The sequence below is a fragment of the Varanus komodoensis genome, unplaced genomic scaffold (genome assembly GCF_004798865.1).
Source record: "Varanus komodoensis strain SLA01 unplaced genomic scaffold, ASM479886v1 scaffold3, whole genome shotgun sequence".
Lineage (NCBI taxonomy): Eukaryota > Metazoa > Chordata > Lepidosauria > Squamata > Varanidae > Varanus > Varanus komodoensis.
The window spans coordinates 58,014,743-58,040,026 of NW_025335761.1; the positions used below are offsets into that span (position 1 = coordinate 58,014,743).

Below are 25,284 nucleotides of genomic sequence, written 5' to 3' on the forward strand. Positions count from 1 at the left end.
CAGGAAAAGCTCAGCAGTTTCTTCAACTTAGATGCACCTCTGCAGTTCTCAGTGCAGGGAGGTCATCTCCTTCCCTTCCAGCATACGAGGATCTAGGTAATCAAACCATGCCAAGTCAGCGCAGCAAATCAAGCCTTGCAAGCTGACAAGCCTTCCGCAGAGGTTGCTGATAGCACAGATCTTGCTGTCTCCAAGCCAGATGCTGGTGCAGAGGTGAAAGGAGATGGGCACCGCCAAGCTTTCCAGGGCAGCCACCTGGCTGTGTAACAGGGGCTGCAGCAAACTAGATCCCATACCAAGGAGGCCACCAGTGGGCAGAGCCGGTCAAAGGTGACACAGCTGCTGCACAGCATCTGTTCCACAAAAGAGCCCATATCCTGAACTGTCATGAAATTGGCCATGGAGTAAATTTGCAAAATTCTTACAATGTAAGATCAAAGCAACGGATTTTTTTCTTTCATTCTTATTTTAAATATAACAACAAAAATGCCACCTGTGGGGCCCAACATGGGCAGGTATGTGAAGGGAGCAGGTGGGGCCCCTCTGCACAGGCACCGTAGCACAATGTGATGTAAGAAGAGATAACTTTCCCTTCTAGTTTAAATACATATAGTATTCCTACATGGCCCTAGGGATACACGGACACTGGGAAATCTGGTTCATTTGCCTGCCTGCTTGCCACTGGAAGCAGACCAGGACAGAGAGGGTTCATGGTTCTCCATCTCTAAGAGGGGCTGGGATTGACTGATTTTAAGGCTAAGGAAATTTGCCAGAATCTTGTGATTTGCACAAATAAGAAGCCAAGAACTACAAAGTTCTTGCATGACTTGTGCAAACCAAAAGCTAAGAACTACACCTGTCTAGCAGGATTTGCACAACTCACACTAGAAATATGTAGCTCTCAGGTTCAGATTTGTGCAAATTTCCTTAAACATTTTTCATTTAAAAATGTGCAAATCGTGGCCCTTCTTAGACATGGCAATCAGTGAGCTGGCTCAAGTCACAGCACAGTGAGTTGGTGCTAGCACAGAATCAACAAACCAAAAGCCAGGGCCAGGAAGAATAACTAAAATCCATCAAAAGTTCACCACCACCACCCTGCCTGACACATCCCTGCCTAACACGTTTCTTTGCAGGGCACTGCACATCTCTAGATTTTCAAGCAGCAGAACAACAAAGCTTTCACATACACTTGGCAATATTTTGCCAGCTACTTTTGAAAGAGTATTCGTTAAAATTTATAGCTTGCCATCAATGCTCAGCAATTCTCTCATTCACAAAGAAGAATGCCAACACTGAGGATATTAGCTTAAGAGACACATGACTTCTTGAAGGCACAAAAGTTTATAATCATTTAATATGCTTTCCTAAAAAGGATCAAGTATTCGGAAATCAAAAGTTTTCCCAGTGCACTAGAAACTGTATGCACAACAGACGCTCAAAAATCAGTGTATTGCCCTAGTTCCTTTGTTTCTCCTGATACAAAATGTTTTTAAAAACCACAAAATACTTCAAGCAGGTAAGAGAAAATATGCATATGCAATTTGGATAATTTAGCCCAGGTTTCAACTTTCCAAACACATAACTGTGACTGCCTGATCACAAATATTTTTGTTTACACATCCCCAAATATGACCAATCCAAATTATGAGAATCCAGTGTTATTACACAAGGGGTAATTCAATGCACCAGCCAGATGAAGCCAAGTTTTGAAAAAGGGTTTAAACAGACTGGTATCTGCCTCCAGATGCTGAGGCAGCTGATATGATCACTCTGATTTTTGAAACTAGACATGGACAAATACACAGAGAAGTAAAAACAAAAAACACCTCATTATTTCATCCATCCTGCAAATGTTTTTAGAAAGAGAAATGTGAAGGATTTATACAAGTGGAAAACCAAGCAATGTAACAAAAGTCAGCTTTCATAAACCATCTCTCTTCCCCCACCACTGACACATTCAATTAAATTCTCCTTTATTAAAACAAACATTAAACACTCCACCTGGAAAATACTATGCAAGCCAAATATTGTTTTAGCCACACGTTGTAGACAGCCCAGTGAAACTGGTCAAAAACTACATTCAGCTTTTCCACAGCGCACACCCTCTCTTGGGAACCAGAGTAGCTGCTGAACTGCTCATTGTTTTCAATCACCCCATACATAGAGGTAGAAACATTCAAAACATTTAGACTAACCCAATGGAGGTCTGTGTCCATTCCAAACAGCAAACTAAGGTCAGATTCATGAAATGTACTAAGCACCAGCAACAAGAAACTATTGAATGAAATGCTAGACTTCAGTTGAGGAGACATGGATTCAAATCCCACACTTCAACCGCAAAGCATACTGGGAGACCTTGGGCATGCCAGCAAAAGGACAAAGGAGATCTGTGGTCAAAATTCCATGCCGCTATTTTAAATATGACTAGTGGCTGGGGTTGGAAGGCCAACCCTATTCCACTTCCTCTATCAAAATTGATCCCTTCCCCTATTAACAGCAGCTGCTGATAGGCAGGTGATTAAGTTTAGGGCTATAATGCCAGGGGTTAAACTTTAAGCATTAACTCTTAGGCATTTTGGTAACTGGAATTATCCTGAATTATACGTGTGCATTTTTCCTATAGAGAGAAGAGCCATTTGCACTGGGAAAAGCATGAAGAGTAAAGAATTATCTCCCCCTTCAATGCTAGCAGTCCAATTCAAATTGCAGGTTAATCTCTGCTATATTTTCCTTTCTTTTCTAACTGTGGGAAATCCTGATCAGCCTAACCTATCCTACAGGGATATTGCATGACGGAGAGCCTTGCACATCAACCTGAGTTCCTTAGAGTAAGGGGAAATTGCGGGGGGGTGGGGGGGACACGGGAGATACCTTAGCACGACACCAAATTTCCTATTCTGCTAATAGAATTTGGCCTTAATTGCAAAATAACACATTGCTGCAAATTATACTTAGTTTGGAAGTTTTAAATGAACAGCATCTTTCAAGGGTTTTGTTGGGTCATATTGCAAGAGCTTACAAAAGCAATCTCAAAACATTTTCTGCCAAGATTGTAGCACAAGTTCCTGCACGTAATTCACCCAAAATGGTGCAGAAGTGAAGGGTGTAGGGTCAAAGAGAAGTCAGCAAGTCACTCTTCTGTTAAGAATTAAATAAAATCAAGACACAAAAGATTAGCATGAGAGAAGACGGGTGTAACGGCTCAACAACAGAACACATGCCCTCCTTGCACAGATCCCGCCACAAAATCCCTGTTATTCATCACCAAAGGAGACCAGGTGTGCAAAGCTAATGAACACTTTCTCCCAAGATCATACAGAGCTTGTCTGAACAGACAAGCCAGGGACGAATGAACCAAAGTTCTAGCTCCAGATAAGCAGAAGAAAAAAAGTATAAAGAAAAAAATAGGTAAAGGCCACACTAAAGCAATAGTTTTGCTAGATAATTCACAGCAAGAACTATGACCTAGATCATATGTAACACCAATTCATGAGTTAAACCACCCCACAAATTGCAGGGGGCTCCAGCTCTACAGGCTGCCACTAACATGTCCTCTGCTTCTACCTTTCATCTGCTTTCACCAACAAACAAGCTTCAAGCAGAGAAGGGTGGGCACAGGACTAGACAGCCACTGCAATATCCTCCCCAACTCTGTGATTCCATAATCAAGAAGCGGAGTGTCTATGCTCCTTCCTTAACTGCTCCACAGCTAGCAAATTCTGCAAAATGAAGATAGACATTTCTCTCCTTTTCCAAATCTTATATCAAGAGATTTGATGATGCTGGTGATGGTCATGATGATATGAATACATGGCATGTTTGTGTTCATAGTGATTCAAACATATCATCGTTTTGCAATTTTCACAACAATCCTGCAAGATAGACCATTGTTATCACCACCATATTGCACAATGGGCTGAAACAAGCTTGTTGCAAAACTAGGAAGTATCAGGCTAACTACTGAATTCATGACACAGAGAAGATTCAAACCAGGGAACTTCCCAATTCATACCTTTCAGTCTCCTAGAGACAACATTGCACTGCTTAGGTACACACAGCTCACCATCCTTGCACACACAACAGAAACATTCACAAAAACAGAGGCGCCATAGTGAGCTTCAAAGTGAGAAGAGGGAATCTCTGCCTCCCAAGGTAACAACGCCACCATTCAGAAGCCAGGGGAAGTTTGAAGCCCAAACGATTGGCAAAGCTTCTTCTGCAGCTTTCCTTACCCTTAGCAATAGCAAGATACAAGGTCAGATCTTGCCATTCTCCCCAGAAGCCTCAGTCCATCTCTTCTGACATGCGCAGCTGTGTGCACAAGAAAGGAGCCCTGTGGAGCCCACTTTCTTCAGGTGGAGGTACGAACAGCATACTGCAAATACGGCCGGATGTATTTTTTATTTATTTATTTATTAAAACATTTTTATGCCGCCCCATTCGCCGAAGCCTCGGGGAGGCTTACAACACTTCCGTGTACACACGGAAGGAGCGTATAACATCATTACATGCAGTGCGACATGTTATGTTCCATGCAATACACGTAATGGAGAGATGCACTGCCAAGCGCCAGCTGCATCTGAGCAAAGAGGGAGACACCAAGGAGACCTTTTTTTTATCATGTCAGAATACTGGTCCATCCAAGGGGACTCGGGAGGCTTGCTGCCTACTCTGACTAGCAGCAACACCCTGCCTGGTCTCTTCAACAGGAGAACCCCGGGGCATCCTGCATGAAAAGCACAGAGCTATGGCCCCCCACATGCTTGTGGATCTAGCCCTCAGAGCAGGAGGGACAGACTGTACCTTGGGCATTTCCATGAGTGAGGGAGGAGGACAGCCTTCATGAGATTTGCTTTCAACTGAAGCGTCACGTTGCTTTTTATGGGGGGGGGGGGCAGGAGGCAGGCACAGAATCTAAGTGAAACTGCTGCAGTTAAACCACTCTAATATAACCAGATTGTCAACGTACACAAAATAAGTTATCCACTCTAGTTACTGCCTGCACTTATGTAACAGACTCACACAGATCACTGAGGCAGATGGCCTCTTACATATACTACTACTTCTTGGCAGCTGGATGTCAAGGCAAGTACAAAGGGGAAAAGTGAAGCAATGTATGCTTACGAATTAATAATAAAAACGTCTAGTATGGTCCCATAATAGCTCCATTCACTGCCCAATGCCAGCAAAAATCATATATTCAATAGCCAGCTTATTTGCATACAGTGACAAGTTATACATACAAACTGCTTTCAAAAGTTCTCTTGATGGTACTTGCAGCCGGATCACTACAGCTGTATAACAATCCATTTCCCCTAGCAGGGGGAGGCATTTGTTTAGCCCTGACTGCCCCTTTAAAATATTATGAACCAGAAAGTGCTAGCTAATTCGCAGAAGTCTTTAAGCATGACATCTCATTTTTATAATTGGTTTTACAAACTTGAGGAAACCAAACCTCGGTCTTTGAAAAATCCTGATCCATAATGTGCAGGAGAAATCAGGAGAGCTAAAAAGAAATATGGATTGGATCCAAAGGTGACCTTCCAGATGTGAAAACAGTCTTCCCGTCACAGAAGGTCAGTTTATGCCTTGTGCTAGAGCACTGCATGAGAAATGTGGAACTACATCCAAAGATGTTCTGATTGTACAATCAAATGAGCAAGCAGAAGCATAAGAAATGCTTAAAGCATACCAATTAAATCACTCTGTGCAAGAACTTGCACAAACATTTCTATTGCAGCATTTAACAGCTGCTTTCCTTCCACTCATGGCCCTTCAGATCTAACCTCTTATATATGAGCTTCAATTTCTGTTCCTCGTTTTGCTTCGAAACATTTATCATCACTTGCTACATAGCTCTTCGGCATTGATGGCTACCTTGAGAGCAGAGGTAGTGCAGTGGTTAGAGCACTGGGCTGGAATCCAGGAGCTCTCAGCCTAACCTCAAAAGGGGGAGGGGGGATCAAGTAAGCCACCTTGAGCTCCTTGGAAAAAATATCTATTAGATATGTTAACTATAAACATACAAATAAATAAATGATGTCCAAGCTTCTCAGGTCAGTTTCTGGTGAGATGTCTTGGGCACTGGTACAACATATTGTTACTCAGGATGGTACTTGGGAATTAAATAAATAAATGGAAATAATTTTCATGGTGTGTAGTAAATTAAAAAAAAATAAACACATGCCTTGATGATCTATGTAGCAAGGCACATGCCAAAACTTTGTATTAGCAATTTGCATTGCTAACTTTCATTAACACACTATTTTCTACTACTTCTTAAAGTAAAAGCAACTCTAATTACTGTTTATTATTTCTCAGCCTTTTATAGATTTATATTACATCGTACATGCTTATTTGAGATTTCAAAACTATATTTCATACATTTCTTATTAATGCTTTCCTTTGTATTAAGCTATTTGTTTCATTTTAGATTCATTTGCATTTAACTCTGAACATGAAATTTTTCTGGGATAAAGTATTTAATTTTAAATATGTTTTCAAACTTTTTGAGGGGGTTGAAAAAAGTTTCTCATTTTAATATATCATGTCAGATCCATCAGCTTAATACAGACCCTTAAAATGAAGCCATTTCATGCTGAATATTGTGTACTGCTTGAATTCTTCAGTACCAGTCATCAGTTGAGTTCCTTTATACTACAATTTTAAAAAAATCTTTCCTGAACATTGAAGTTCCTCTGAAACAGATTCTTACAACCTCCGCAGGATTCCTCTGCCTATCTCCAATTCCCACTATTTTAATTTTGTCTCATTTTTAGTCAAAACATTGTTCTGCAAAGGTTTATGATATATTCATTACCAGCAGAATTCTGGCTTGTGTGAACCCCTTTTTCCTACCCATTCCTTTGCTCCATTTGTCCCTTCCTTTACTTTGTCAGCAATAACAACATGAAAAATTAAAAATTCTCAAGAAAACCCAAGAAAAAGGTATTTAAGAAAAGAATGGCAGAATCAGAAAATTATAGTAAGGAGCAGCTAAAGCAGAAGCAGGGAAAAGGGAATTTCAGTAGGGGAGGGCAAGATTCAAAGGCTCTTGGTTATGTTTTTTTCTTTTCTTTGTGATTGTATGTTGGTGTAAGCTAAGTCATACCTTACCACAAAGTGATATTAGACATGCAAGTAGTCCCATGCCTAACAATAACAGCTCAGTACTCAGAAGCAGTGAGCTGGCAAGAGATGTGGCTCCTCCTGAGAAATAATCACAAGGTGGTCTGATCTACTAGAAGCAGGAAGATCTCTTGAACTACTTTTCCCTAGCTCCCATCCACGTGAGGAAAGCGCCACATCCCACTATAAACACGATAATCCCTACCAATTTCCCTGTTTACATTTATGTACATCAAAATGTTTACCTACAGTGCTTTCTTGGACAAGAGACAATCATGGTCACAGCTAATTTTAAAGTGCATAGAAATGGGCTACTATAAAACACAGAGCAGAAGTATTCCAAGTCCGGAGTGCCATTTCTTTAAAGCTCTTGCTGCTCAACAGGAAAAGGATACGAGGAGTGCCTTCCGTCCTACACACCAGGTAGAGGCATGCAGCAATCACGTGGGCCATCTTCCTCCCACGGGTTAAGTGCTTGCTCACCGCCATCTTGAAAAAATTGAAGGCTGTATCAAGGCAGTGCTGGTTAAGTTGCAGCTGGTTTCCCAAATGATGAATCTGGCGTTTTCCTTTAACAGACAAAAACAATAATCATTTGCCAAGAATACACACACCATAAATTGACATTAACTTCGTTGCTCTATACAAGATTACAGACTTGCACTGTGCAACTTTACGCTCCAGAGAGTTGGAGAGGGGGGTTAAAATAAGGAAGTTCACAAAAGCAGTGGCGTTAAAGATGAGTCAAAGGTTGCATCATCAGCAGTGTTTTCATCTGAATGAGCTCACAGTGGAACTACTCCAGAGAGAGGGAACAGTATCCCCACCACTCTCCTCTCCAATTTAGAGTCGCATGTCTCAGCTTCCCAAACAGAACATATTCCACAGTAGCTTGGAAGCAGAGTCAACATTTTATTACAAATCTCCAAAACATTGGCAAAGCACGTTCTCAAATATTAAAGGCCTCTAGCCACAAATGCGGCAAAACCACAACAGAGGGAATCTGGTCATGCTCTCCAAGCCTGCCATTGCTGTGGAAGTACATCCTTCCTGCAGTCATATTGCGGAAGAGCAGAGTTGCCAGGCTACACAGATGAGGCTGTGGCTTCAAGAAGATGGAAGACCCTTCCTGCTTTGTTTGAAGCCCCTCTAGATGACTCAGACAAGGATGTGACCCAGCTGTTAATGTGGTTGCAGAAAGCAAAGCCAAGGCCCAGCTTGCTAAAAAGCACTTCAGCTGCAGGAAACTGTGGCAAGAACATAAGAGCAAACCCACGAAGAGCAGTTATGAAAGAACGGGATAAAGTGAGCACAGTATTCATGGACAAGCCAGTGAGTGGAGCATAGATTCAGTATGTAAGAAAGATGTTTCTCCCATGTGTGGTTACAGGAAAAATGCAGAACCTTAAAGTTTTACAGGGATATCAGAAACCTTTTACATTTCCATGTGGGCACAGAAGCATGCCAAGTGGCTTGCTTCACAGTTTTAGCAGGGCAATACCAGGCTTGCCAGAAAAAAAAAACACACAAGATCCACATGGGTTAATCTGCACTTCTAATCCACACCAAAACATCTCCATAACAGTGCACTAAAAAAAGAATGGCTATTGTGAGCAGTCAGAGCTTAAGGGGGACCAGCATTATCAAGCTACCTCCTGGGTACAACCTCTGTGAAGTGGACCACAACAGCCATCACCATCGCCACCAAATCTGTTGCATTAGCACAACATCTATGTATACTCTCCAGGTATACGGAGTCAGACCACTGGCGGATCTCTTTAATTATTTACAGCATTTGTATACTGCTGCATACCCAGGCAGATTCTAGAGCAGCGAACAGCAAAAGCTAGAAACAAATAAAAGAATACAAACAATGTATTAAAAACCAAGCAACATTAAGAACTGTGACTGGTCAGCAAGAAAGGCTTCCCAGAACAGACCTGCCATGAGGAAGGAGGCTCTCCATGGCTACTAGCTTTGCTGACTATGTGCTACCTCCTTCATCAAGGTGGCATGCCTATGTACACCAGTTCCTGGGGAGCTCAGGCAGGAGCAGGTCTTGCACCCATCCTGCTGGAAAGTTCCTGCGGGCAGCCGTTTTGCCACATGAGTACAGAGTGCTCGATTACATGGCCCTTTGGTCTGACCTGGCATGGCTTTTATTATATTCCTCAGAAGACAAAACATCACAGTGTTGATGCCTGCCTGACCTTCTGAGGTATGGAATTGGAAGAGGTTTTTAATCAGACCTCGAATGTTCTCATGCTGGTTGTTTAAAACTGTTTTTTGATATGTGTCTCTTTGTTAGACGCTGATATATTTGTATATATGCTTATGGATTCTATAGTGTATTTTTAAGGTTTTTCCACTTTGTAAACTGAGCAGAGAGCTTCAGCTATTGGAAACTATTGGAAACTATTGGAAACTATTTGAAATGAAATGAAATGAAATGAAATGAAATGAAATGAAATGAAATGAAATGAAATGAAGGCTCTTCTTCTGGTGGCCTCCAGTTGGGCCAATGATTATTTCTGCATTTGCTTCAATCTGAGGCAGTGGTGGCTCTCCAGGTATTCCTAGCCATACATCAGCCCTACCTGAAGACTTCAGCATTAAACCTAGAATCTTATGCAAGCAAAACAGCTGCTCTTCCACAGAGCTATGACCCTTCCCTCTACCCTGTGTCGAGCTAATTTGATTGAAGAAACATAATCCTGGCCACTGTTACCATTTTAGTGATCTCCCTGCAATACTCTCAAACCACAACAACCTCAACACAGAATATTCTCCTACTAGAACATCTGGGTCTCTGTGCGTATCTGTTATTAGTACTCATATACCATCTGTTGGTGCTTATATACTAAGTAATATTAAGCAATATTAAAGGAATATACATCCCCCTGACCTGGCTGAACTGAGTCTGTTATGGAGTGCAGGATGCAAGGCTGCATTGAGTGGTCCAGATCATATCATCTAATATAATCAAAGTATGTTCTCAGCTGGCAACAGTTTGCTAAACGATTCTGCTAAGCTTACCATAGGGACTGAATGGGAGCAATGTCCAGGGATTTACGAACGGCTACTGACTAGGAGCAGCTGAAACTAGGTAGAAGCAGCCTCAGCTCTTCAACTTGAAGACTATTTGGTCAACTGTTGGACGTGCGAAAGACCCTGCTGATCAAATATTTGTTCTTGGAGTTGATCAACTGTTGCCTATAAGCTCATGTGTACAATTTTAATACACGACCCAAAAGTTGACTTGTGTTCTCCAAATCAGAATAAAAACTGGTGCCAGAAACATGGGAAATTATTCATGCGTCTTCCTCCGCAATGAATTGCTTTGATTAAATCCAACCAAGCTTTAACTGAGCCACCTGGAGTCTCTCTCGTGCTCTCTCTCCCCCCGCCCTCTATGCTTGCCTATATGTACACCCTTTCATAAGGGACCTCAAGAAATGAGACTCTGAGGCACCATCCGGCATGACCCATGTCCACAGCACTGCCAGTCCCCCTAATTACCAAATGCCAACTCCAGCACCTTTTTCCCCTAATTAAATAAAATTGCTTACAGATGCGCCAGTGCTGTACTGGTTTGTAGCCCAGACAATAAATCAAGTATTCTGAAAAGCAGTGCCCAACTGTAATTAAAATGGGACGTACAGGTTAATCAGCAATTACATTTTTCATTTTGCTATGAAGAGCGCAGTGCACCCACCATTATTTTTAATTCCTAAGCCTCTTTCACAACAATAATCTGTACTCTGATCTTAAACCCCCCCCCCCACACACATACACAAAAAAGGAATTGTTCCTGCAAGCCTCAGAGCAGCTGTCTCTCAGGTTGGCTTCAAATGTCCCGAATTACCAAAAGAAAATCAAATCCACATAGGAATTAGCATGGAACCTGAAAGTAGATTGTAATGTGATCACACACACACACACACACACTTTCCTGCATACAGATGTGCTGGGAGACTGCAACGAGCCAGAGCTACGCAGCATGAATACGCGGCACGCACCCACAAACTCTGATTGCTTTGTTACGCCCCACACACAGGTTGCATGCTAATTCCTAGACAGAAGTAAGTTCCCTGAACCAATTTTGGTAATGTTTGGCAAAGACTGCATTTTTCTCATGTTCAGGGAAATGAGAAACACCATAATTTAGCACTCAACTGTAATGAAATGCCATTCTCCTCTGTCTGGGTCTACAAGAAAAATAGTATGATTTTATTGTGGTTTTATGTTTTGTATAAATTGTAAGCTGTGTTGAGAGCCCATTTAAGCTAGTAGTGCAGATAAATATATATATTTCTCAATTTATAAAATCCTAGCAAACTATATGCTGATATATATATATACACACACACATACCACTAACTACTTCCCATTAAGAGCAAAATCTACTGACTTGGCCAATATAAGGGCTTGAAAAAAACACAAAGAACCAATCTGAACATCCAAACAGGCAATGTTTTAATAATTTAATGAATTTAGAAGCCCTGTTGCATCAAAGCAAGGATCTGTCTGATCCAGCATCTGGTTTGCAGCAATGATTAGCAAGAGGCTTTGGAGAAGTCAACAAGCAGAGTCCTGTAAGAAATATCTCACCCACACCCACCCTTCCCCATCCTGCACATGGCATCTGAAGACTTATTGTCTCTGACATGTTCCTACAGACCAGGCTTCCCCAGCCTGGTAAAGGTCGGCAACAGGTTAGGGAAGGCTAGTCACCACCATATATTTATTTTTTATTTGATTATATTATACATAAGACTGAGAACAGGAGGAGGAGAAATGTAAGCCACTTTAAAAAGTTCTTAAAAAAAGAAAAAAGCAGGTTATAAGTCTAACAAATACAGTAAAATATTTATATCCTGCCTTTTTTCCTTTCAAGTAACTCAATGCCGGTTACACAATTTTCCTCTTAGTCTTATCCTCACAACAACCCTGTAAGGTAGGTTGGGTTGAGAGTCTGTGACTGGGTCAAAGTCACCCAGTGAGCTCCACGGATGTGTAGGGACTAGAGCTCGGATTGCCAGACCTGAGCTCTTAACCACTACACCACACAAAATCTTTGCACAAATGGAGGCAGGTTTGGAGTAGGGGAACAGAGGGAAATGGAAAGGCAAAGGGGTAGAGGGGAGAGAAGAAGTAGTTAGAGATTAGAAAGTGAAACGAATAAGAATGAGTACCTATCATTTTCCAAGGTTTCGTTTCGTTTCTTTTCGTTTCTTTTCGTTTCTTTTCTTTTCTGAGTGCAGGGCATGGATAGTTTTGTGAGCGCTGTTGGGGGTGCAACACTGGAGACTACCATTCCTATCTGCTTCCTGACACTTCATAAGAATTTCAAAACACTGGGGATGCAGGACATCCCTTTGGGAAGCCATGCTGATTCATGGAATCATGAAATAGTCGAGCTGAAAGGGGCCTAAAAAAGCCACCAAGCACAATCCCCTGCTCAACACAAGACTCCAAGTTCAAGCATGTCTGACGGTTGTCCAAAGGCCTCTTGAATGCTTCCAATGTGGAAGAGCCCACAGCTTCCCGAGGTGGTTCCATAGCCACTAACCAACTTGACCAATCAGGAAGTTTTTCTTGGTGTCCTGCCAGAATCTGACTTTTTGGAACTTGAGCCCATTATTCATGTCCAGCACTCTGACATGACTGAAACAATATCCTGGTCCTCCTCTGTTTAACAGCTTTTCAGACATTTGAAAAGAACTATCATATCTTCCCCTCAGTCTTCTCCTCCCCAGTCTAAACATGCCCAGTTCTTTCAATCTCTCCTCATAGGGCTTTGTTTCCAGTCCCCTGATCATCTTTCTCACTCTCCTCTGAACCCCCTTCCAGTTTATCTACATCCTTCTTGAAGTGCAGTGCCCAGAACCAGGTGCAATACTCAAAACAGGGACTAATTGGTGCTGAAAAAAGGAGAAGCAGACCTTACATGATTTGAAAGTTATACTTATTACTGCTGTTGTTGTTAGTTGCAAAGTCGTGTCCGACCCATCGCGACCCCATGGACAACACTCCTCCAGGCCTTCCTGTCCTCCACCATCCCCTGGAGTCCACCTAAGCTCACACCAACTGCTTCAGGGACTCCATCCAGCCACCTCATCCTCTGCCGTCCCCTTCTCCTTTTGCCCTCAATTGTTCCCAGCATTAGGCTCTTCTCCAGGGAGTCCTTCCTTCTCATTAGGTGGCCAAACTATTTGAGTTTCATCTTCAGCATGTGGCCTTCTAAAGAGCAGTCAGGGTTGATCTCCTCTAGGACTGACTGGTTTGATCGCCTTGCGGTCCAAGGGACTCGCAGGAGTCTCCTCCAGCACCACAATTCAAAGGCCTCAATCCTTTTGCGCTCAGCCTTCCTTATGGTCCAGCTTTCACAGCCGTACATTTGAACTAGGAAAACCATAGCTTTGACTATACACACTTTTGTTGGCAGGGCGATGTCTCTGCTTTTTAGTATGCTGTCTAGATTTGCTGTAGCTTTCCTTCTCAGGAGCAAGCATCTTTTAATTTCTTGGTTGCAGTCCCCGTCTGTGGTGATCTTGGAGCCCAGGAAAATACTTCTTATTAATGCAGTCCAAAATAGAATTTGCTCTTTTGCATCCACATCACATTGTTGACTCATTCAATTTGTGATCTACCTTTCCAAGGTTCTTCTCAATTGCAGGACTGTTAAGTCAAGTATCTCTTGTCTTGTAACGGTGCATTAGGTTCCTTTTTCCTAGGTGTAGGACTTGGCACTTATCCCTAATGAATTTCATTCTGTTGCTTTTAGCACAACACTCTAACCTATCAAGATCTTCTTGAATTTTGTTTACATCTTCCAGGATATTAACTATCCCAATCATTTTTATGTTATCCAAAAATATGACCAAACCTGTTGGTACCCCACTCATTATCTCTCCTCCGTTTGAAAAGTTACCACTGATAAGCACTCTTTGATTTTGTAGGTAATGGTGGGTTCATGTACTAGTTGTTCTATTTAACCCACTTTTAGCCCCTTTGCTGATCAGAATGTCATAGGGCTTTTTGTGAAAAAGTTTTACTTAAGTCAAAACATGTTACGTCCACAGGGAGGCTACCCAAACATCCTCAGCAACGCTTTTCCTTCTATACATTCAATAAGCTTACCTTGAATAATGTTTTCTATTAATTATTCTATTATTGTTATTTCTATCATAATTACCCTTAATGCAAATTTTATCTGTTTTCTTATTTATGCCCTGAAGAACTCTCTCTTTCTCTCTCAAATTGCATTATGTTGGACTAGATTCAATAGGAGACTGATTCTAGTGACAAGTTGCAGATTTGTTTTTGAAAATTCAGAATTTCAGGTCTATATTAAACAAAAATCTCAGTTGTGTGGTGTTTAGGCTTGTAAACTGCTAGTCTGTCATTTAGTCCTTAAATTAAATCTTCATCAGGTCTAGTTAGCTTGGTTCTTAACTTGATGCCTTAAATGAATAATTGATGCAATCCTCATTCAGTTACTCTATCCACCATATCATCCAACAGTCCAACTTGTTCCCTCCCTGTCTTTCTGCTTCTGATGTATTCTTTTTTCACTTGCCTTCTTATCTATTTACATTTGTTTAGACTTCTCATTTTCTTCATTAGGGTAAAAACTTCACCATTAAAAAGGGGAAGTCTTTTACAGCTCCTTTACCTGTGAGTTTTGGGCAACACAGGTGACAAAATTGGGAAGCAGGTTTCTAAAACACTGAAGTAGTTCTCCAGTACTGGCCTACAGTTAACAAAATAAGCAGACCCTGGATAAAATCCAGGTGCCTGGCCATCTGGACTTATGAACATTTCATACGTCCAGCAGTGTGCAAACCCAGCCCTTAAAAACACCCAACAGTGGCTCCTATAGAGTTTAATCTCCCACTGTAAAAGAGATGAGCACTTGCATTAATAATCAAAGGAGAAGATCATTTTAACTTGCTAAAAGACAATTATAGGCCTGTATCATATAACAGAGGAACTGAACAATTAAATGCATGAAAATACACAAAGGAACACACATGGTTTTTAAATCATTACTACTCTTCCACAGCTTTTAAGAAACTATTTTCCCACCGTATCAATAGCTCATGGTCTCTCAAGCTGTGGGGTGCACTTCCCAAGAGGGCTCCAGATTGCAAATTAACATCATAATCTGAATGACCTCTGTGTCTTGGTATAAGATGTAGTGGGAGAGCCAGTGTGGTGTAGTGGTTAAGAGCACGGGACTGGGACTCAGACGATCTGGGTTCTAGTCCCCGCTCAGCCATGGAGCCAACTGGGTGACTTTGGGCCAGTCACAGGCTCTCAGCCCAACCTACCTCACAAGGTTGTTGTTGTGGGGATAAGATGGAGGAGGAGAATGATGTAAGCTGCCTTGAGCCCTTTGTAGGAAAAAGGCAGGATATAAATAGAAATCGAAAATAAAAGATCTGGGGCAGACCCAAATTACAGGAGAGAAAAACTTCATGTCTATGTGAAACCACTGTTCACTTGAGTTGTCCTTCCCTATTAGATGGTTTCATGCAACTTTCAATACTGTGGTTTGCACTGATAAACCCCCAAATGATTTTGTTGCCCTGCCTTTCCCACTCCTAACTTATTTTGGTTCATAAAAGAGATTGATAAGCCTCTCCAGTACTGTGCAGCTTCTCAAGGAAACCAACAGATTTGACTATAATTAGCCCACCGCTTTGTTGTATTCTGCACTGGTTAATCTCCCTTTAAAAGGCAGCCCCATCAAGTCTTTTTCTTCCCTTTGTTTGAGCACAAAAGATTCCTGAGGCTGAAAATGTTCGGAGAAACTGAACATTCTTCATCAAAAAAAGTGTTAAGCTGAAAAACAAGGACATGTACCTCAGAACAAAGGAATCCCAAGTTAGCTACCTCCTTTCAAAAGCATCGGTCTCATCATGTCTGAAAGCACTTACTTCTGAAGACTGAAAACATACCTTACATGCAAGTGCATAGAATAAAACCTCAGCTGCTGATGCTTCTAGGCAAAGCAGGTTCAGAAGGTAACAATTTGAAGGAAAGAAATGAGTGAGCAGGAGGAAGAAACCAGTATTTCCCTAGTCTGCTGTTTTTCCTGTACAACCCTCCCTGGACAGCCCCCTTCCTGCTGCCCTGCACATGGTCAGAGGCACCCACACCCTAAAGGATGTGCTCCTTCCAAACCAGACAGAGGGTGGGTGTAGTGATGGCTAGGGTTATTCCAAAAACCCTAAAGCAGCATGCCCTGACTAGACTTGTTGAACTACAACACATAAAGCCCAACTGGTCATTAAAGTGAGATGAGTTGCAATACATCTGGAGGCCAACACATGGCAGAAAATGGGGGGAAGGAATCCAGGACTAGACAGAGCTTTGGCCTTACACAGCACAGCTCCTTTCGTGTTCTTAGGATCCTATTGCACCCAAGCTCAGTATAACACAGCCTTCCCTACCTGGGGCTCTCCGGTTTTCAACTACAACTCCTAGCATTCCTGTCTATTGGCCATCCTGGCTGTGGCTGATAGGAATCAAAATCCAAAAAAGCCCTAGGCTGGAGAAGGCTAGATTAACACTACTTTGGAAGCTCTCCCTCACTCAGAAGAAAAATGCTTGCTGTGAACGTATCTATGCTCGCCAATTGGAGCAAGCTGGGACTCAAGATTCAAACAAGGGTGGGAATAAGAAGGATGTCAGTTGAGATTCTCTCTTTTGATCTGCCTGCCACCCTTTCAAATCATTCAGAAGTGGTAGGGCTGAGAGCATTTTCTTCCTAAACCAGCAAGGGACTAAATAGTAATGAAGAATAACAGACAAAGGCATGTAGAAGTAGATGAAATGATCATTTTCTTTGACGGAGTTCAGGCTGGCAGCTTGACCTAATGAAAACACTTCCATACAAAAATAAATAAAAATAAAAAGTGGATTCATCATTAATTCTGAGTAAAAATAAATAAATCCAAAAATAGCTTTTTGAGAGCTTGTGGCCACAGAGCAACCTGATCCAGCATGGAAAAAATGCATCTGAGAAATGGGCCCAGTCTATTCTATGAAAACCCATGTTAAAACCCCTTTTTCTCAACCTGGTGCCTTCCAAATCTCTTGGACTTCAACGCCCATCATTTCTAGCCATCATGAAGGGCATCTGGTGAAGGAAAAGCACCTTAAGGCACCACACAACTTTGCCCAGAAAAACTGGCCATTTTGCCTTCATTTTGTGATTAAAGTGTTCTCAAACAGAACATTAAAATTAGGAACTTGCTGGCCACATTCTGAACTGTCTACATGTTATGGCTGTTGTTGTAGGTTCAATCCATCAAATCATCTCCAACTGAGGGCAAGTCTATGAAAGAAAGCCTTCCAAAATGCCCTGTCCCTGACAGCTCCATCAGCTCTTGTAAATGCAAAGCTGTGGCTTCCTTTAGGGAGCCCATCCATCTCTTATCTAGCCTTCCTCTTCTGCTTCTGCTTCTTCTGTCTTCAACTTGCCCTAGAAAGATGGTCTTCTCCTGGCAGTGTTGCCTTCTCATGATGCACCTGAAGTACAACAGCCTCAGTTTCATCATGTTTGCTTCCATGGCAAGTTCCAGGCTTGATTTGATCTAGGACCTAATCAGCCACCTTTCTGTCAGTCCAGGGTTTTTGCAAAGCTCCAGGACCATGTTTCAAAGGCGTTCATTTTTCTTCTTGCCAGCTTTCTTCACTGTCCAGCTCTTACACCTATACACAGTGATTTACAGTTTACCAGAAAGAATAGCAAAAGCAATGCAAATGTTTTTACAGTTGAATGTATATGAATTATTACATTCGTGTGAGAAGAAAAACAGCATTTAAATTTTCAAAAGCAGCAGAACAGGGAACTTTTCAAAAGCTGTGGAATGAGTCCAAAAATAAGACTTCGTTTTTTCAAATCAAGCTAAATAAACCCTGAGTTACATAACTTTATCAGACAATATCCATGTTTACAAAGTCATAAAATATTTTTGTGCTATCATGTTGGGGCAAGACATACCCATAATCTATGAACCTCTGCATGTCTGGGGCAGGTAATAATTAAAGGAATAGGACATAGCTTCACTTTTAAAAGCAAAAGAACAAAATAAAACAGTATCTGAAATAACATAAACAGATTAGGATATAAAAAGTTCCCTGGTGGGTTTCCTTAATTTTCACAGCACAAGTGCTGAAGGTTAAAAAAAAAAAGCCTATGACTGCAGCAATTTAAAGCAGAAACTGTAACTACCCATCTGCTATAAACAGCCAATAAACTGAACATTTCTAAAAAAAATCTTCCCACTTGTCTGAACCTATGCCAACAAAACAGAACAAGAGGCACCTCTCCAAATAAATAAGGGTTACAAGTGCAGTGGCGACAGCCTCTTGCCCCATTTCTCAAGCACGTATGCACACATTGAGAATGGTGAATCAACTGCCGCCCGGAATTACAAGCCATGTTCCTTCCAAAGATAAGCTGGCAATGAAAAGAAATAGAAAAATTGGTAGGAAACCAACATGCTGAATAGAGAAATAGGCACGCGGAATGGCTCAAGTCACCGGAACAACTGAAACAAGCAGTACCCTGCCTGTTCAAGCACAAAACCAGTGGCAGGAATTAGGGAGTGCGTGGCAATGGATCAGGTCCCTTCATCCCAGGTACGTGACTGGCCCATAGAAAAGTACCAGCAAGCATATTCCAGTCGCTAGTGCAAGCGTCTTGCATGCACTCGCCATTTTGACAGTAACAGCTACCCCCACATCGCTTCCAAGTCATCAGTTATCTACGGCAACATCTCATTTCTTCCCCATTATTTTAAAGTAGCACTCAAAAGAAGGGAACTACACTACAGCTTTACTCCCCCAAAAGTGAATATGCTGCCATTTAGGGAAGGGCAATAGCACCACATCCTCTGCATCAAAATGATCTCACACCTGGCATGTTATCTGGCATCCTCAGACGCTGAGCTTTTTTATATACTCAGACAAATTTTCTAAAAAATATATATATAAGGGGAATGCCTAACTCAAAAAGAAGGCTCAGAGTTACCCAAGCAATGACGCTAGAAAAAAAGTCCAAAAAGAAACAGGGACAGGGAGGTTTGACAGGCAGCCATTTTAGGAGACACTTTTAGTCACACAGGCACTCAAAGGGCTATAATGGAAGAGGACATTGGTATTTTAAACCACTGAAGAGGAATTTGTTCAGATCCTCCTCTGCTGTTTGATTATTTTATGAACTGTTTTACTATACTATTTTAAAGTGGACGTTGAATATATGTGTATTGGTTGAATATAAGCATTTATTTTTGTTGTCACTTTGTTTTGTGAATCATCCCAAAATGTATTTTATAAAGAGCTGTACAGAGGGTTCCTAATATCTAAATATAATGGAGGTATTTGTAACAATTATTCATAGAAGAATGGGGCCTTCAGAGACCAATGCAGATTGAAATCCCGTTCCGACAGCTACTACACCATACTGCCAGCTGGCATACTATGCTTGTACTTCCTCAACTTCAAGCACCCCAGAAAATGGGGAGCTTTTGGATAATGAAATAATGGAAATTGTTTCATTATTTATACTTAGTAGTTTATGAAGTATATAATTCACAGTGCCTTTCTGGAACTGGTCTGCGTGCAAACCTAAAGAATGAAACCTGAGTTTCAATATATATGTATTTTTCTCCCAAGGAATATTATATTACAGTTCAGGCAACTTTGATATTTTTATTTATATAGATGCAGTCTATTAAGAAATGAACATTTTAAATAAAGCATAAAACATAGTTATTAGCTGCAAAGGAATTACTTTATTACTATCATGTTTAATGGCTGGAAACACAATTCATTAAAACTTTACATAGCTTTTCATCAGGACTACTACTAATGAGACAAACACATGCAAATCATAAAGATTAGGGCCGCAACGTTTAGTTAATTAAAAGCTTTTTAGCAATTAAAAATTAATCAGGCAGCAGGTTTTCTTAACTACCAAAAACTGCAGGTGGCAGGCAACAACTTCAAAGAGGCATTCTTCACTCAAAAAAGAATGCATCTTCTAAGACGAGCACTTTTGTAATATATCAATTATCTAAAGTCAAGAGAGTAACCTCTTCAGAAATTATTTTATTTATATGCAATTGTATGTAGATTTAATTGATTCATCATACAAGATTTAGCCAGTCTAACAACTAAGATTTCTTTTACGAGGTAACAACCTGAGATATAATATAATATAAAATGAATTTTCACACCATTCTCCCTTAGTACTACTACAAGGAAAAACTATATCCATAGTTTGGAACACCTGAGGTTACTAGCAATTTATAGCAGCCTTATAAATAAGCTCACAAAAGCTTACTAGCCAGGTGAATTGTATTTAAATCAATTGACTAAATCATGATTTAAATCACTAGTCAGTAAGACTAGATATAAATCATGGTTTTCTACATAATTTGCATGCTTGCCTGTATGTAGAGAAACTTCATTAAAATATTGCCAAACCATGGGGGGTGTTTAAGCCCTGCTGTCATTATAGGTTTTCTCATCCAGGGAAAGAATATGATAAACCTCAGGCTATACACAAAAAGATCCAAAGACTTTAGGAGCATTCTGCTCAAAAACATTCACTTTCGGTTTTACTACCTGACCCTTCCTCCTTACAAGGTAGCTTCTTGCGCAAATCTATTCCAGTCCCAACATTCTTCTTCTATTCATTGATTTTTTTGAAACTTAGCACTTAAGAGGTATTGGGTTGATTCTGTGTACACAGATTTGCAAAGGAACAATGGGATTTTTCTCAAATCTGTTTTTTTAACATTTTTGCTGTGAAGAGGCATGTGAGCTCTGCAGACACACATTCACAGTTTTGAGAACTGTAAAACCTAGCATCTGTGATATCTTCTAGATAGAAAAACTGCCCAGTAATCTTACAGAAACCTCGGGAAGTGCATGACATTGTAAATGGACTAATGAAATTCATTTACTAAAAAATTTCAGCCTTACAAGAATATACAGCCACATGCTATATAATATAGCACTAATCCTTATGTCACGATGAATAACATTTGGATTATAATGTATCTTAAATAGAAATTTTTCTTTAGATAGATTTTTCCTCAAAAAGTGTTTTATTTGTAAAAAAAAATCCAATTTAAATTAAAAATTCTGTTTTAAATACAAAATCTGATTTAATTTTTTTAAAATGGGGGGGGGGATACATTGATTTTTATCTGCTCTGGTTACTAGCCTGGAAGGAAATTCACAGAAGTGGATGGGTAATTCCATTTCTATGCCAGCCTATTTACCTGCACCCAAAGGAAGCACAGAAGCATTCTGCCCCTCCTCTGCCACCTCCCTCACACACCTTCATGGAACCATGGAATTCAGTACATTCCATGAAGGTGTGCAAGGCAATTCACAGACACTAAGAGGTAACAGGTATCAGGGCCATGTGTAAAACAAAGCTGATTTACAGAGAGCCTATTGTGCTACACAGCATGCAAAGACCTTATGGGACACCAGTTATAACTAAAAGAATTAATCTGGGTCAAGAATGCAGTTTTTAAGATAACCAGGCTGCTAACAAGTTGCTAACGATCAATGAGTGCACACAGCGTTAACGTTTTAACATGATGGAAATTTAAGATCACGTGCCATCTGCAGCTCCCTCTAGGAGACTTAATGCTGTTAAACTGTGTTTTAAATACAGTTTCAACCAAACACCATTTACCACTAAATTTGCCAACACACAGGCTGCACATCTAATTCTCCACAGGGAAAAAAGCTCTCATTTTAACAGGCTTTAAGATTTTGCTTTATGAGTCTCAGCTTTGACTTCATGCATAATACAAGGAAAGAGCACTATTCATAATCAGCTTGTATCTTTCAGATGAACGGGAACCTTGGAGTTGCAGTGATGGCAGCAGCAGCATTAACCATGCTTCTGTTCCTCATGTAACACACAACAATGAAGTTTCTCACTTTGTCCAGCAGACCCCACCTTTCAAACTCAAAATAAACTTACATCCTACTGCAAAAAGATCAAAACAAGTGCACAAACATATGAAGAGTTTCCTGATACCAAATACGGCAAGCTTTCTAAGGCTTATTTTAACCATACCTCCCATATCTTATTAGTCCAGACTACAAACTTGATGAGCATGCATGTGGAGTGTCTTAAATTGTACCTTTTGGCTTTTATTTATTTCTTTACTTATTTCTTTACCCTCCAATAGTGGAAGGTTTCAGACAGTTCACAGCAATTAAATAAAAAAGATACAATAAAACACAGTATAAAATTCCAGTATGCAAAGTAAAATGGCTAAAAATTTCAATATACAAAAATATAAATTTAACATCTATAGCATTTTCATTAAAAAGCTCTAATTAAAAACAGGGAAGAGTTTTGCTCTGAAACATCTCTGAATGAATTGGTGGATAGGTTAATTCAGACTTCTTATCCACAAGGTTCAAACCAGCAGTCCAAAGTTCAGCATTTTTCTCCTCAGATACCTCAGAGCATGGGTCCTCAAACTATGGCCATGGGCCGGATCTGGCCCGCCATGCCCATTTATCTGGCCTGCCTGAGGTTATGGACTCACTGCCTGTGGGGAGGCGGCGATGACTTGCTCGCGTGGAGATCGTTTTGGACTCACTCAGAAAACGATCTCCAAGAAAGCAAGCTGCTGCCTCGCGCGCCCACCACTGCATTGAGGCACATGCCGGCCCCCAACCCTGCCCCCCCTCCCCTCACCGCACGCACCTGCCCCCTCCTCGCCTTGCCATGCCTGTACACCCCGCCCCCTTGCCGGCCCCGCCAGCGCCACCTTTCCAGCCCGCATGCAGCACCAGCAAACTGGCCCCCTGCTGAAAAAGTTTGAGGACTCCTGCTTTAGAGTCTATCTAGGAAGCTTCAGGGTTCATGAGAACTGGGCAATGGTCCTGATTCAATGCCATGCTCAGAAGAATCCAGGTGCCAAGCCACATATTTACATGCGGTATTTGTATACTGCTCCATCTTTAGCCAGATGGGTAGTTCCACCCACTACATGAGGGGTGTACAATCCTTTGGGCTCCAAAAGCCATGTCAGCCATCAGCAGTGGGCCCGGAGGCTGGATATGCACATGTACACACAATGGATCACTAGGGCTGTGGGGAGGCTGGTTCAGGGTTCACTGAGGGTGTAGGAAACTAAAGCCTGCTCTACCACCCCCAACTGGAATGACTGCTGGGGAGGGGGACATGAAAAGGTACATAATATTATGCAGATGACAAAGCAAATAGAAATGCTTTACTCTATTACTCATACTAGGGGAATCCATAAAGCAAATTTGGGGCAGATAACTAATGGCTAAGGCTATCAATAGCTACTGGTCATGACAGCTGCGTATTTCCTGCAGTATCAGGGCAGCGCACCTCTTAAGACAAGCCACTGGTAACTGTGTGAAGAGTGCCATTGGGACCACATCTTACCTGCAGCCAGCTCAGAATGCTTTAGTGGGCCACCATGGAAATATAATAATAGAAGAGACAGAGACCTTTGGTCTAATTTAAGATTGTTCCTTATATGTTCCTATATTCTTCATTGCTTCTTTCACATTCTCAGAAGGGTTATCCTCAACAAGCTACTACATGGTCCATGTTTTGCCATGTAATTATTCCAGCAGTTCAAGGTAACTGAATTCCCCCATTAATACTAGTTTATGAATACTAGACATCTTTCATTGCTTCCCCTAAAATACATTTTACCTAGTTCCCCTATTCTGTGGTTCCAAATATCCTTCTACAACGTATTAACTCCCTCCCCGCCCCCCGACCCCAGCCGCCCCACCACCTGTTTTCTCTTAAATCACAAACTGACTACACTTTTGAGTCTGGATCTGAACTAAGAAAATTCACTTCAAGCAATTTAAGCTTCCTGAGGCATTGTTGTTGTTATTAATTTAGGAAACAAAGATCCTTTGAGACTCAGGTCTACAAAACGTTTACCAAATTCACAACACTGCTGTAGCAAAAAAATCAGCAGACAAAACTTATTTCACTAGATGAATGGCCTTTTTATTTTTTAATCAATTCTAGAGAATATATAATAAGCATGCTGCTGATGTGGTACTTGTATTAAAAAAAACCAGAAGAAAATAATTTACAAGTTTCATTTGGTATGACTTGTTCCTTAAAGCAGTAGCTGCATTCAAGAGTGCAAATGTGAAGTTCCCGAATACCAACTGTGGTTACAAAGAAAGTACGCTAAATCTCCTTGCCCTTCCTCCTCTACATTCACATTCCTCCTTCCTTCCCATTTCCAAAGCCAAACACAGATACAGCATCACACTTGCACCACTAATGCTAACCATGAACAAGTGTAAATCAAGTGTAAAACAAGTGTAAATATTGGCTGTGGGGTGGGGGATCTGCTGGGGGCAGCAGCCCTGGACGGCCACAGAACATCATATGACAAGGAAGAACCATATTAAAGCTTCTAGGTTAGGTATCTTCTTTGATTTGAGTATTATGTTTAACATACAAGATTGCTGGTAATGGAGCAGAGGACATCTCAGGATGAAAGGCAGGAATAAGAGTGTCAATATAAATACTAATTTTGTAGGAGTTCTAAAGGTGATGTTAAATATGTCATCTTTTTGGTGCCAGGTGAAGACAGCCCTCTTTGTGGAGGCCTTTTATGATGCTAATCCAGGAGCTTAATGGGTTCATCCAGGTGCCTTTTTTCTTTCTCCTTGGTCTGGTCTTTTAATTGTTTTTAATGTGTTTTAATGCTATTTTAATTATTTTAATGTTCTAAATGCTGTTTTATTTTTAATCTATTGTATTTTATTATTTGTATAGCCTATTGTGAACCATCCAGCGAACTCTGGCTACAAGCAGTAGAGAAATGTAAACAACAACAACTACTACTACTACTTCACATCAAGTTAAAACTAAATTAAATAGTTCTTCTACATGCATATTCTTACTATCTGGAAAGCCTTATATATTTCATTATATTAAAATATGGAAGAGAAGAATGAACTATATGGTGGATTAACTGCTAAATTAACTGTTAAATTATTGACCTGTCTTAATTCCCTTTCCTTCAGTTCTGTTTCTTCAAGAATAGCATGACAATGTAGCTCTTTGGGGGGGGGGGGGGG

The 25,284-nt window shown here is 40.9% G+C and overlaps 1 protein-coding gene across 1 annotated transcript in view; it reads right to left on the reverse strand.

Moving 5' to 3' along the window:
• Positions 1-302: 302 nt before the first annotated feature.
• BRF1 (BRF1 RNA polymerase III transcription initiation factor subunit) overlaps positions 303-25,284 on the reverse strand; it is a 48,271-nt gene continuing 23,289 nt past the window's right edge. Inside the window, exon 3 of the mRNA XM_044436363.1 lies at positions 303-7,700. Within this exon, the coding sequence (XP_044292298.1) occupies positions 7,423-7,700 (278 nt within the window). The 3' untranslated portion in view covers positions 303-7,422. The remainder of the gene's footprint in view (positions 7,701-25,284) is intronic.